The sequence below is a fragment of the Venturia canescens genome, chromosome 10, assembly GCF_019457755.1.
Source record: "Venturia canescens isolate UGA chromosome 10, ASM1945775v1, whole genome shotgun sequence".
NCBI classification, from domain to species: Eukaryota; Metazoa; Arthropoda; class Insecta; order Hymenoptera; family Ichneumonidae; genus Venturia; species Venturia canescens.
In genome coordinates, this window is record NC_057430.1 from 16,297,303 (window position 1) to 16,311,082 (window position 13,780).

Consider the following 13,780-nt stretch of genomic DNA (forward strand, 5'->3'; position numbering starts at 1 on the left):
TTTATTTTCCAACATTCTTTATTCAGACCTTCCCCGAGTGGCCGGAAAGTCTTCGGAAAAGCAAAAGTCTTCTCATACTTTCCGGTTTGTTCTTCAGCTCATTTTTTAACGAGAATAAAATGCTTGTGTATATTCAGGCTCGTTTCGAATCCTCATAATGCTCCGCGAGCTCCCTCTTCCTCCGGCTTTTACAGCTTCATACTTTTGTGTATAAATGTACAGGAACGAAACAACGATACTCTCCGCGTACAAGGTGAAAGAGGAAAAAGGAGGCAAAAAATCACGTCTGCATTTACATAAGCGCCGGTATAAACCACTCGACAGGAATCCCGACGTAAAATCTCCGTCGACATACCACCCTCTGCAAGCCAGAGAGGATTCCGAGACACCGGAAGCGCACCGGGCGCACGCTGAATACGCAATCGCAAGCTCTTCCCCCTTCCTCGCGCCCCCGGCCCTTCCTTATCTCACCTATTTCTCTTGCTGTCCGCAAGCAACACTGGGCCCTTCGGAATATTTGGAAGTTCGGACAAACAAAAAGTTGAATAAAATCGTTCCCTTTGGTGAAACGGATTTTTTCAACTCCGACAAGTCGGCCTGGTGCGTTTGATATAATTGTAGACAAATGAAAATAATTGTCGTGCAATCTGGAAGTTTAGAGGAAAATTTATGTTTCGTGGAAACTTCAAAATTAGTCGAAAAATTCGATTTTTTTGTAAAAGTCTTGTTGTTGCTGAAGAAAAACTAAAAAAAGGTGGAGAATTGACTCAAAGTCTGTTATAAATTGCTCGAGGATCGAGCGAAGTAAATGTTTTTGGTATGAAAAGTGTGGAGAGAAGAAACGTGCGTGAGCGAAAAGCTGAGTTGGTTCGTTGAAAAGTAATTGGCGAGACAAATCGGTAAGACCTGAGACAGTGACGAAAGCGAGGAAAATGTGACTTTATGGTGTCGCATGACGAGAGTGTTTACATACACAAACATATTTTTATGAAAAGAAGAAAAAAATTGGTGTATGGGGAAGCTCGAAGCATTTGGAGAGTCCACGGAGAGACTGATGTCTCGTAAACCCGAGTGGAATTCCAAATCCGTCGGTGGGCCATGCGCCCAAACGATTTTTGAATCCCCCGAAGAACCTCGGAGCTTTTGCTCCGAAAAAAGAAATGAGAATCGGAGCGCGAGCTATCATCTCATCCCGTCGAAGCCGCCGCGCAGTGCAGGAAAAATAACAAAAAAAATCGAAAGAACCTTCTGAAAAAATGGACTTTTAAACCAGCAATAAAAGGAAAATGCGAAATCTTCGTTTTTAAGGCCGAGAGTTTCATAGGGCGACAGTTGGCCCGATTCGTATACGCCGCCGAACGCTACGAGTAAGACCCTCTTCTTCATAGCCTCGTTTTACTTGTTTCGCTGCGGAGCTTCCAGCACTCCGTAATCCGGTCACGTAGCCAAACTCACACCCAAAATCCTCAACGTTGCACCTACCTCTTTCATTCGAATCATCCAAACTCTTATATAATAGCTTTGCCTCCGATCTGGTAACGTTATCATCACAAATCTGCCCTTTGCCATCAATTAAGGGGGCTACCCTGATTAGAATTTTCAAAAAATTACGTCTTTGAACGGCTCCTTGACTAAACCTCCGAAACTTGAAATTTTGAGCGGAACTATTTTTTGTTGCAAAAAACGATGAGAGAAAAAACGTGCTCTTTCGTAGATTCTGGAAAAGCGGTTAGTCATTTTGAAAAAATAAAAAATCGTGTGACACGCGCTATGGCCGTTTACCTATTGTATCTAAAAGCATTTTTATTTTTTTTCTCCAATTTTGTCTATTCTAAGAATGTATTTTTTAGGCCTAACACTTTTTATATCGATATTTATAATTCATACCTGTCAAAAAAATCGTGAAAATAGTCTTGCTTTTGCCCGTCAATTAGGGTCGATCCCTTAAATTCTGAAAAACATAATTTTTGAACCGATTCTTTGAATTGTTCAACAAAAAATCAGAAAAAATATATAATACAAAGGAATGAAAATGAGATGCTCAAAACCACGATGAAGAATTTGAGAAGTGAAATTCTCTTCCAGCTGGCACTGGATATCGCTTGATTTGAATTTTTTCAAGGTCTTGAAACACTCCTGACAGATTTCGCCACTCGTTTATCTGGACGTGATTAGAAGAGAGCGATTGAAAAATTGGCGGGTTCGAGTCCTGAGAGGGTGGCAAATTTCAGGGTGGGATTTCAGTCGGTTGGGGGTGTTGGTAGGTTCTGAGAATGGTTTGAGCCTGAAGATTGGAAATATTGATTTGAGGAGCACAGCATCCGTGAGGACTTGGACAATTTCCTGCCGAGATGTTTTTCTCACCGCAATAAGGAGCGTTCCCATTAGGTGCAATCTGTTTTCGTTTTTTTCTCCTCGTTTTACTTTTTCGCTGGCAATTTCCTCGAGCGAAGCGAAGAACGGAAAGCGATCTTAAACGAAATTAGCACGTTTTGCTGGCGCTCTCCCTGTACTTTCGATTGCTTTACACGTGAACATACAACGGAGAAAATGACTTAATATCCGTACACAAGCGATCGATACAAACATTTAAAAAGATTTTCCCCATGAAAAGTAAGCAATCTCCGTTGGCAGTGCGACTCAAACCCTTTGCATTGCTTCTGTCCGACAGATTCTGCGTCGGTGATCGATTCTACCTTTGCGAAAACAAGATACTCTGCGAGTACGACTACGAGGAGAGGCTCGTTTTCGCGAATATGGCACTCCACCCCCCGCCGACGGCAACTCTGGCCCACATCAAGAGGCAAGTGACTCATCTTCAGCCCCAGGTAAGTTCGATTGTTCCAACGAGAAGCTCCGCAGTGGAAATTTGCTTTAAAACCTCACGTCAAAAGCCCAGAAAAGCAGGGACATTCCTCGAGGAAAAGCTGCGGAAAAAACGTCTCGCTTATTCCTGCAATCGTTCCGGAATGCTCGGTCTCTAAAACGGGTTTGTGGAAACCTCTGCATCTCGCCGCGGATCCCCGTAACCTAAAACTCCGTTATTCGCTTCGAGCGTGTTTTCTGATCCGGCACTAGAGATCCGAGACTCACCTGGTGCCGGGATCACAGAGCGTTAAGATGTTCCGCCTCCCTTCTGGCTCCGTTTGCCCGAGGCCATGCGAAACTGTTCTCGAGACTGGCGCCCGTAACCCCTTAAGGCGGGGTGGTTTAAAGTGGCGAGGTTGGCGATCCTGAGCGTCTCTCTGGCTCTCGTCCCTCAACAACAAAGGGCTCCCCCCGAGGCATCGCTCGGGCTTTGTGCACCGTGAACCGATCTTCCAGCAGCCGTGGCACCTCGTCAGCGATTACATTCTCACATAATCGCGTTCCCATCGACCCTGTACCTTCAGAGGCCACGGTTACACCGATGGACGGCGAACCTGCATCGCCTTACGAGGAGCGACCCACGGCGCAAGAACTGCGAGCTCAGAATATCGCGTGTCCTTATTAATTAAGCTCCGGAACGCCTTGCGACGAAGCTCGAGCTCGCCGGCTAGGTATTCTCGCGAAGCCCGCATGCCATAACGATCCGTGCCAACAATGCCGAGAGCATACACTCCGAAGCCGAGGAGAACACCGAGTCGCGGTGTACACTCACCTCTCGCCCTACGTCGCAGTACACACACTCTTCGCTAGGATCAAATGGATCTTCGCCCCCGACAAACAACCGACCGATCTCCTCAAACCTGGGGATTATCGGGAGCGTTACCCCGTCCCCGGCTACTCTCCTTTTTCTCTTCTTTCGCCCTGGAACTCGTACTTTCAAGCTTTCATTTCTTCATTAAAGACGATCTTATCGTCGTTGAGCTCGAAATTTGAGTTCGCGAATCGAAGATGAAAAAGCGATTTTACAAGATTTTGAGAACGGATTCGAAAAAAAGGGCTGAGCAGGAACTCGGTCGGGCGTTCAGCCGACTTTCCTGACGCACTTTTTGCGGCTCGCACTCTTTCTTGTTCTTCGATCTATCAGAGCAACGTCACCGCCGATTCAGGGTAATACTCGCAGTACAATTCTTCCATGCAGGCAGGCTCAAGGCGTGCGCGGTTAAAAGTTTAGAGAGCAAAGTACCCTCGCCCCGTTTGCCGTGAGTCAAACGAGCATGTTCGCGTGTTTTATGAAGGGTTCCGGTGGGATTTGCATTAGGCAGATTTTAGGGTTGAATAAAGTACAATTCTTATCACCAACTTGCTTCGGTTACTGCGGCGGTGCGGCGGGGTGGAATTTGTCACTCTCGAAGATCGTTGGGGCAATCAAGGCTCTGAATTTCTGCTCGGGTGCTCGAGACTTCCGGCGTTAATGAAGGAAACGCGTCGTTGAAAAACGTCGAAATTTTAAAACGCTGCTGCCATCAAGATGCGAACGGGGCGAAACGCTCTCGTATATCTTCGTATCTGGAGCCGCACACGCGCGGTAGCTTCATATTTTTCATCGCTAATCCCCCGCGCTCGAGCGGTGATTCGAAATCCTGCGTGATTTCCGGCCGTTGCCGCGGAGCAGCACGGCAAAACACGAACCGAGAAAGGGAACGAGAAAGAAGACAGAGAAATTGCCTCGTCGATCCTGCACTATCATAAACGCTCCTGCGCGAATCCAACCGCGAGGCTTTGCAAAAGACTGGAAAACGAACGAAGAATCCTGCCTCGAGCACGAATATTTTCGCGAACCAAAGTGCCCGCCACCCCGACGGAATGAAAAGACTAAAAACATTTTTCGAATCGGAGAACCACAATGTTTCTCACACGAAAATTTCAGCCGAAAGACACTCCTCGAAACAGCAAAGCTCAGGCTTGCCAATCGCCATGAAAATCTAAAAGAAAATCGTTCAAAACGCGTCTCGAAATGAACGCGAGTAATGAGAGGAGAATCAAAAGACTCGAGTGCCTCGCTCCGAAATCGGATGAAATGATTCGTCATTCTCGAAAAACTGTTATCCAGAACCGCCCCCAGGAATAATGAATAGAAAGTTCGTTCGCGCACAGCCTAAGAAGGAGTATTCTTGTGTCTTAATCCGGTTTTAACGCTATTTCTTAATCTCGAGTGTCCTAGATACGAGGATTTATGTAATTTATAGCTCACGCGTTCGTGAATCGTAGATATCATATTCTCCGTCCATAAATCCACGTGTGTGTGTGTATAGTTATACGTGTATAGATTAACGAGGTCCCTTGTTGCAGGCCGATGATATCGGGAGCTCGGCAGTAACGTGTACTACTTATAATATGCAAATGCCAGTTTCCCTGAGCACACTGGCGGGTGTTCTTCCGCAGGCCTTTCCACCCCTTCGACTACATCGTGCGCGAGTCCGAGTCTCTCTCCTTTTCCCTCCCTCTCTCTTCCCTTCTGTGCTTCTGTGTCCTTACGGCCTTCGTAATTTAAGGGTTGCCAACCCCCGGAGCTTGGCACTGCAACGATTCGTGGCTACAGCAGCTCGTGGGGGGGTGAATTTTTACGAGCTTTTCGCAACGAATGTTCAATGGACGCTGCACTTTCGTTATTTTTCGTTGAATACCACGAAAAGTTGGCAGTTCGGTGTTCAGGGCAGTCGGAACAAAGTCTTCGTCTCTCGTCTCTTGTCAAAGCTTCTTCGACGTTTGACGATCGGGAAACAGACTCTGCTCGCGACTCCCCGCCCCGGAGCAACCCTCCCTCCTCGTCGCTCGCATTCAACGAGAATAATCGAGGCAGGAGATCGAGCAGAGGTGAAAAACTCGGTTATAAATGACTCTCGTGTATAACGACGCGCAAAATAAGCTCGGAAAGTAAAAGAGGAGAGGAGACAAGGACGGCGGGGCTCGCGGGAGAGAAAGAGCGAGAATAAGGGAGGGTGCGTCACCGGTTAATACCAATAATCGCCCGGGGTATGTACAGGGGATACGGCATGCTAATGTCGTACGGAGCATCTATTACCCTAAGCCTGACGGATTCCACTCGACGTCTCGCTCGTTTCTCTCCCCCTCCCCCGACTCTCTCGAGTTTTCCCGGTTGTGCAAAATCATCGTCACTCTCACTCCCCCGTGCAGCCTCCGATTCAAGGTGGTGTCCGCGTCGTTTGTGAACGCGAAACGCGAACCTCCCGCTCGCCGCGTTTCTCGCTCGCGTGTTCTCGCACTCGCCGATATTTCCCTCGACGCGCGCTTTCTCCGCGCTCGCCGTCGACCTGAAAAAAGAGAGAGAGAGCGATCGAAGCCCTCGATATTTTATGGAGCTTCAGCCCCCTCCATCCATTCGAGCATCGCCATTCATATGCTTATTATTTATATATTTTCATCGACGTCCGACCATAACTGACGGATCTCCTCTCGATCAATTATACTTCGCGCGCCTTTAGTGTACGCTCCAACTCGCATTGTCCAACTCGAGGGCCTCGAGTCAACGTCAATCCTGAGATGTCCACCGTCTCATCGAGCTGCTGCGTCATCAATTTTCAGATCACACAATGAAAATAACTCTCGATAAAAGGTCCCCGGGATTCGTGGCAGTTCGCTCGATTTTTCTTGTTGAGGATTATCTTTTGGAGACATTTATAATGGACTCCGTGTTGGAATATCGCGGAGTTTTGAAAATTCGATACGTTTCAGGGAGCTCGATCTTCGACGGGAGGTTCAGCGCTTCGCGAAAAAATGTTTAATCGCTGTAGCGGACGCTAGTTTCGTTAGAATCTTGTTCGAAGGAGGGAAAAAGGGAGGAGAAATCTCGATACCTTTTGGAGCGAAGGCTTTTTCGAGGGCGGGAATTAGACGTTTTATAACGAAATGCAAAGTGCCTGAAAAGGGGAAGCGCGCTATCTCGCTAACGAAATCAGGAGCAGCAAGAGAACGGCGTTAAGGTCCTTAAAAACCGCGAAAGTGGCAGACGCCCTCCGACTCTATGCCTCGCTTGTAAACTCCTGGCAAAGTCGACTAACCACCCTCCCAGCTCCACTCCCTGATCTATACATTTATAAAGAAAACGAGCGAAGCCTCCACGGCGGAGGAACGCCGATCAAGGGTGCCCTTAGTTTTTCTGATTGCCTGAGAATCGACAGCTGTCTCAATCCTTCGACGACGTTAAATCTCGCCGCGACTCTACCCCCCGATTATCGAAGGAAATTGTAACCGTGTCAACTCTCCTATTGCTTCGCGGCCAGGAGATTAAAGATTTCGTCGTTAACAGCCCTCGGATTTTTCTCTGCTCGGAAGCCACTCGATCGAACAAAATTGAAGAAACTTCACTCCACGACAATTTGAATTTGTACCAAAAAGTAATAAGAATCTCGAATCGAAATCCGGATAAAATTTCATTCCGTTACGAATTTCCGGTTCGAAGTTCACTAGCCTCATCGCTTTACAAAAAATCAAGAAAATGGAAATTGAGCCAGAGAAAAATTCATGCAGTTGCGAACTTTCAAATTCCACCACCTTAAAACGACTCTATTTTTTTAAATAACGCATTTTATGAATCAGTAATGATGAATCATGCAATATTATGGCGGGGAGAACCTCCAACACCATAAAAAAAAGAATTAAAAAGTTATAACATTGGATCGCAGAAATTTTTTGCAGGAAGGGTTGCGTTTAAAGAGGCACGCCCCTTCCCGCTTGACGCACCCTGAAAATCCATGAGAACCCTTTCAAAATGCATGAAATTTTATCGCGTGTCTTTTCTCAAATTTAAAACCCCATAGCTTATGGAAATAATAAAAAAGTCAGCCTCCCCCGGTTCAAATTTATTAACAGTGACATACCGAAGAGGTTCATAGCAAAAAAAGTGTTTCCCCTGAAATTGGGGTGTTGCCCACTTCTGCATAGCTGCGCAAAAAAGTACTGAAAATACTGAAAACCCATAGCTCAGTTGAAGGCAGAATAAAGGTGAATTGTGATTGAATTTGCAAGTGCGGCCAGCTCTACGAAGTGGTAAACTCGTCGTTGTCATTTGTCTCGTAGCATAGACTGTGAAAAGCGTTATATTATCAATCGAGTGACAGTAACGACGAGAGTAAGAATGTTGAACAGGCCACTTGAAACTTTAGTCACAAGAGTATATTGCGGCAATAATTGGGGTACACTTTTATTCCGGTATAATGTCACCCCGGGGGATCGACTTTATCTGTCCCCGCTTCTTTTCTTTCTGCTAAGGAAAAAGAGGCGAGGAAAAAAGGCGCGAGGAAGAGGGAGAGCTTTTGGTGAATTTAGGTCGTCGCGGAGAGTCAGATTGGAGTGAGATGCGCCGGAGGGCTAACGGGGTGGTAACTAAAAGAGGGAAAAAGTGAGACGGTGCAGAGAGAAAGGGAGAAAAGAGGCGGTAGTTAGGTGCGGAGCTTCGAAACGATTATCTGAGTTTTAAAACAAACTCTCAAGTGTCTGCAAAGTCCTTGGCGAGGCCGTGGCGGCGAGGGGCTTCGAGATACATTATAGGACGGAGGGAGTAACGCAGAGCCGGGGATCCTCCGGGAAAGGTACACGAAGATTGGAGCGCGGGGGGGGGGGGGGGGGCGGCGGAGGCGAGAGGGAATTTGTGACGGGACGAGATAATATGCTAATTCGAGGAAGGAACTACATGGGAATTTAAGAGGATCAATGCGTACGAGACTTCTGTCTAACAGAACGTTTATTATCGCGCAGAGCTGCGATAACTTCCCATCCAATTTGTCGTTCCCTCAAACCAGCCGATAACGAGACGCAAAAACGATTGAAACATCGACGTTTCGTTGGGGAAGCCCGAGGCTCCGGAGCAGCCTGCAGCTGAGCGGACGAAAATGATGAGGAAACGTCGAGGATTCGATGTAAAAATGAGCCGAGCACGAGGAAATCGTGCCTCATTAGAGTCCTCGCTGATTGTCCAATTAGAAGAATATGTGGCTGGCAAAAGCTAAGGCGGAAGTATTCCCCCGTAATTATTCGACTTTGAGCCTGCCGCTTGTTTTTTATCTCGGATATGGCAACGTTATGTATAATGTAGCGTAAGTCCGTTAGTACCGAGTTGGTGGTTCTTGTCTAACGAGCTTATTATTAGGCGAGATCTGCTTGGCTGAATTTCACATAAGCCTCCCCGTTGGAAGTAGCGATAGAGCGAGTGGCGGGAGCGTTTGAACGCGCACGAAGCTAGCTCGTCGCTTTGCAAATGTGTAAGGGAATCGAGCAGGCTCTGAAAAGGGCGAGCGAGCCCTGCGCGGAGCGAGCAGCGAAGATAGCGAATGGAAAAGAGCGCGAGAGAGAGACAAAGTCGTGCAGACTTGCGACGCCATAGTCTCGTCTCTCGCATGGGAAAACCCAGCTTGCGAGCTTACGTGGAGATTATGAGTTTTGTTGCCCAACTCCTGGCCCTGGCTCAACTGTGCTCCAAGTTAGGCTCACTTTTATAACGATTATTGCTGCTTGCTGGGGTATTACTTCTCTCTGACACAACTCCCTCCCTCCCACTCGCGCTGCTTCACTCGTTGCGCCTTTCATGCACGCGTACCCGGAAATGAAATTGCATGAATGCGAATATTCCACCATTTATGACTTCTTATACACGGATTCTTGGAGCAATCAAATGCAGGGGAAACTTCAATTGAGACTTGAACTGGAAAAATTCCGAGTATCCCGGCGAAGCGTTGCATTGGCCTGATTATTTTTATTTTTATATCAAACTTGTGTAATCGAAAATTTAAGATTCCTTTTACATTTCCTACGAATACTTGAAAAATATTGGAAACTTTGTTCGTTATCGTGGCCATGCCCGCAAGCGTCCGAGTAATTAATTCGAGTGATGATATCCCCAAATAACAACAGATCGAGGCAACATTTCATAATAAATTTCGCAGCACTTTATTAGCGCTCGTATTAAAGGTTTTCTCGGTATTCACCGAGGCCCCGTATTAATTATCTCGAGGATAAACGATCGTTTCCCTCCGCCGATTGTTGGGCACGGACGCGGTGGTAGTTCAATGGGACTGGGGCGAGGGGAAAAAAGGCATTGGCTAAAGGAGAAAAGGAATAACGGTAAATTGGTGAAGCCCCGACGTACCGTGTACGAGCCCCGGAGCCTCGTTAGCGCGGGGAAGAAACGATCCACCGGTTAATCTTACGAGTCTTAACTGGAGGAGGAAGCGCGGACGAGGGATGAAAAAAAGGAGGAGGAGAAAGAGAGAAGTATTTTTCTCGAGTTATCTGCGGAGCGGGCCGAGAAATAAGTACGAAACCGTCTCGGTCAATTCACGCTTACTTTTCTCTGCCTCGCGTTCTTCGGGGGTGCTAATTTTTCGGCTGAAGAAAATGCTCGAAGCAGCACAAAGCTCCCGAGAACCTGGGAGAACTTACGTTCTCGTATCTGCTCCGTAGGAAGAGAGAAAGCGTTTCCGCACCTGGCTCGTTCCCAGCCAGGGCAGATCAACGGACAAATGACACGCGATTCTCCCAGCGCAGCCCTCCACAGCACCCGCGGTAACACCAAATATCAACCCCTCCTCGAGCGCAACTTTTCTCTCGCCCTCGCCCCCTTACAAAGTACCTTCGAACCAGCCCCGATTAATGTCTTACTCGCGCGGCCAGCCTCGCGGATCCGAGCAGCTATATCAACTCGTGCGGCTGACCTGACGCCCTGAAAAAAGCTCGCTTACATTGACCCCCCTCAGACTCGCGTTCGCCCCGCAAAGCACCTAATCGTACGTGAGTGCCTTAACGATCATTTATATAACTCTCGCTGCGGAGTACGAATTCTCGTATTCTCCACTCAACTCATCATCTTTCACTCCCTTTCATTTGTTTTATCTCGTTCTTTCTCCCGCCCGCGTACCAATGAATCCCGAAGAGATCATCGCGTCTCGGACTCGCGGGCGGTGATTCGTCATCGAATTAGGCCGCGCGACACGTTGCCTCTGAATGAGGCGAAAATATCTCGACGGCCCCTCAGCCCTGCGGAGACGTCTTTCTCTGTGTTTTTCTCACTTTCATTTTCTCCGCGCTCCCCAGTAATTAGGTCGTAAATAATTACGATTAATGTGACTAAAAATTGTTGTATAAAAAGTCGTTTTATCGTTGGGTTCGTTCGTCGCGAGAAAGAGAGCTCGTGCACAAACGCATACGAATCTAAGAACATCCTTAAATCTTGCCACTCAAAATCCTTCCACCGCTTTCAAGCCGTTCGAGTCACCCGACCACGGGACCTCCCCTGTCCCGTGGCAAATGCGAATCCTCCTCGCTCTCCCCCTTTCCTGCTCTTTTTCGTAATTAAGAAATCCCCGAGGTGGAGATCTCGCCGGTGTCGGGCTGCTCGCACGCAGCTCACCCGCCGCAGTCTCCGCGAATATACTTCGTTTGTTTTCACCCGCGCCAAGAGCCAAAGGACCGACGCTTAAATTAAGTCTATGACTTATTCAAGTTTTATCTACAATTGCCAGAGGAGGAATTACCGCGGGAAACGGATTTACGAGCGACGTTGTAATCAAACGGCACGCGCACTTGTACCACCTTCGCTTTCCTCTTCTCCTCCGCCGCCCCCGTTTCCACGGGCTTTTAATCGCACACTTTTTACTCTCTTCCCTCCTCTAACGCGCTCTTATATTTTCACTCCGTCGCGTAGAACAAGAACCGAGAAAAACGACGATCCCCTCGTCCCTCGTCCTCTTTCGACTCGCTATCCAAGCCAGCACGTGGACTCGGGCACTCGCCCTGACAAGGGTTGCTTCGCCCTTTACTTTTCACCGACTAATCTATGGCTCCCTTCGAGCGACCGAAAAAATACGGTCCGACGTTTTTCGAGCGCCGATTATCCCTCGAGCTGACAACTGCCACAATTATCGAAGCGAAAAAACAATTTTTTACACTCCGCTCCACCGAGCTTCCTGGAGGAGTTTTCGCAGTAGAGAACCCAATCGAGGACTCGACTTTTGTGCATTCGCCATTCAATTTTAACAGCACATTTTTATGGGAAGAAAATGTGTTATTTGTTCAATGAAAAGTCGGTATTTTGAGCCGCTCGCCATTGAATGCTGTTCATTGGTCTTACTTCCTGGGCTGGATTAACTCGAATTTCGGAGCTACGCAAACGGAGCTTTTGCCTGAAAGATTCCTCGGGGAGGGCCGCGCGGAGAGAGGAAAAGAGAGAAAGAGAATCGAAGAGAGCCTTGTGCAAATTTTAAGCTTGTTTAATTTAACACCTTGCTTCCGCAAGAGTTTGTCGAGTGGTGAAGCGCCCCGAGACGACGACAGAGTGTGCAGACGTGAACGAGAGAAGCAGGCTAGCGAGAGCCGAGGAGAAGAACAAAGTTTCCAGTTTTCAACGTGCTTTTCGCCCATATCCCTTCCTAAATTCTCTCTCCCAACCCTCCACCGAGCCCTCTTGCTCCCCCTTTCCTACCTTCTTCCCTTGTTCGCCTGCCCGTCGCTCGCTCTACACATAAATATGGCTTCGAAAGCCTCCACGCCTCTCCATCCAACGGAGTTAAGTTACTCCGACCGAGTTCAGACTACAAGTTTCTTCTCCCTCCTTCCCCTGGCTGCAACAACCTTTTTCTTTCCACACCCAGCCATCAGAAGCCTCCAGTGTATTCCGAAAAGAAAGGCCGCTCTTAGCTCCACGGGAAACATATCGAGGAATGATTTTATGATACAATTTACCAAGGAGCTTCGTCGTCTGACCAATTCCTCACTTTTTCTACTTAACCCTTATTCATAATCCCCTGCCATTTTCGCACTTTGAAGCTTTCGAACTCCCGATTTTCTTGTTCCTCTCTGCATCACGGACTCAAAACTTTGTGAGTGTGAGCTCGACTTAAGGTAGATCAAGCCCGAAGGATCGTATTTTATGGGTGTATAAATTGGATCGATTTTTACTCCCTAATTAAAGATATTATCACTCTAAATTAATGTCGGACTTGTTAATTCGAAATTGTAAATACATTTTTTCAACTTATCTCATACCGAGTGAAACTACAAGCCATTTATTAATCGGGCATCCATCACCGACTGAACCCCAAATTTCATTCGTCCCTGGCGAAAATACCCTAGTCTTTTATGTCAAAAATCGCTTTAGAGAGCGCAAACGAAAAATACAATGTGAAATGGATCGAGAAAAAAGTGCTGATAAAAAGACAAGAGGTTGTGACAGTAATGGCCCAGCCAAGAAGAAACAAAATGCCGAAATAAGCAATGTGCGAGCTTATACGAGTGCTCGTTACCAATTTCGTTCAATCTTTAACGTAATATATCTTCATTACTAGCAAGACAGAAGTTTCGAATTTTTTCCGAAACCTTCATCACATACTTGATTGTTTTTGAGAAGAAGCTTTCATTCGTTATATGGAAAATGAACAGTTTTTAAGCACAGTCCATATAACCCTGTGTATTTTTCCCCTTTAAAATTTGATACACGTGTCAGTCGACTATCCATTAAACTCTGTGTAAATTTCAAGATTTTCTTAAGAAAATCGTTTCGTGCATGAACGACCTTAAGTTTTTTAACCCCTTCACTGGTGGGCTGCAGAAAAAGTAAACTTTCAATCACATGAAATTGATATGAATCCTTGAGTTTTTCAGACACCACTGATCAAGGTTGCAATTTTCAAATAAAGAGACAAAAAGCATCGAATTTGGTATGAGAATTGCTATTTTATTATTTTATTTCCGAATTTTCAATCTTCGTGCGTTTCTACACGTTTCTTAGATTCAAACTGGTAAAAACGTTTGCAACCCGAGAAGAAATAGTTTTTGTATCTTTTTATTATTGATCGGGAAATTCGTTTTGATTTTTTCGCGCTTTTTTCGTTTTATCATTAAT

At 46.7% G+C, this 13,780-nt stretch overlaps 1 protein-coding gene across 3 annotated transcripts in view; it reads left to right on the forward strand.

The window, feature by feature from the left end:
• LOC122417269 (LIM domain only protein 3-like) overlaps nucleotides 1-13,780 on the forward strand; it is an 86,277-nt gene that overhangs the window by 70,485 nt on the left and 2,012 nt on the right. For all 3 annotated transcript variants that reach the window (XM_043430652.1, XM_043430654.1, XM_043430653.1), the window contains exon 5: nucleotides 2,672-2,828. In XM_043430652.1, coding sequence (XP_043286587.1) covers nucleotides 2,672-2,828 — 157 coding nt within the window. The remainder of the gene's footprint in view (nucleotides 1-2,671; nucleotides 2,829-13,780) is intronic.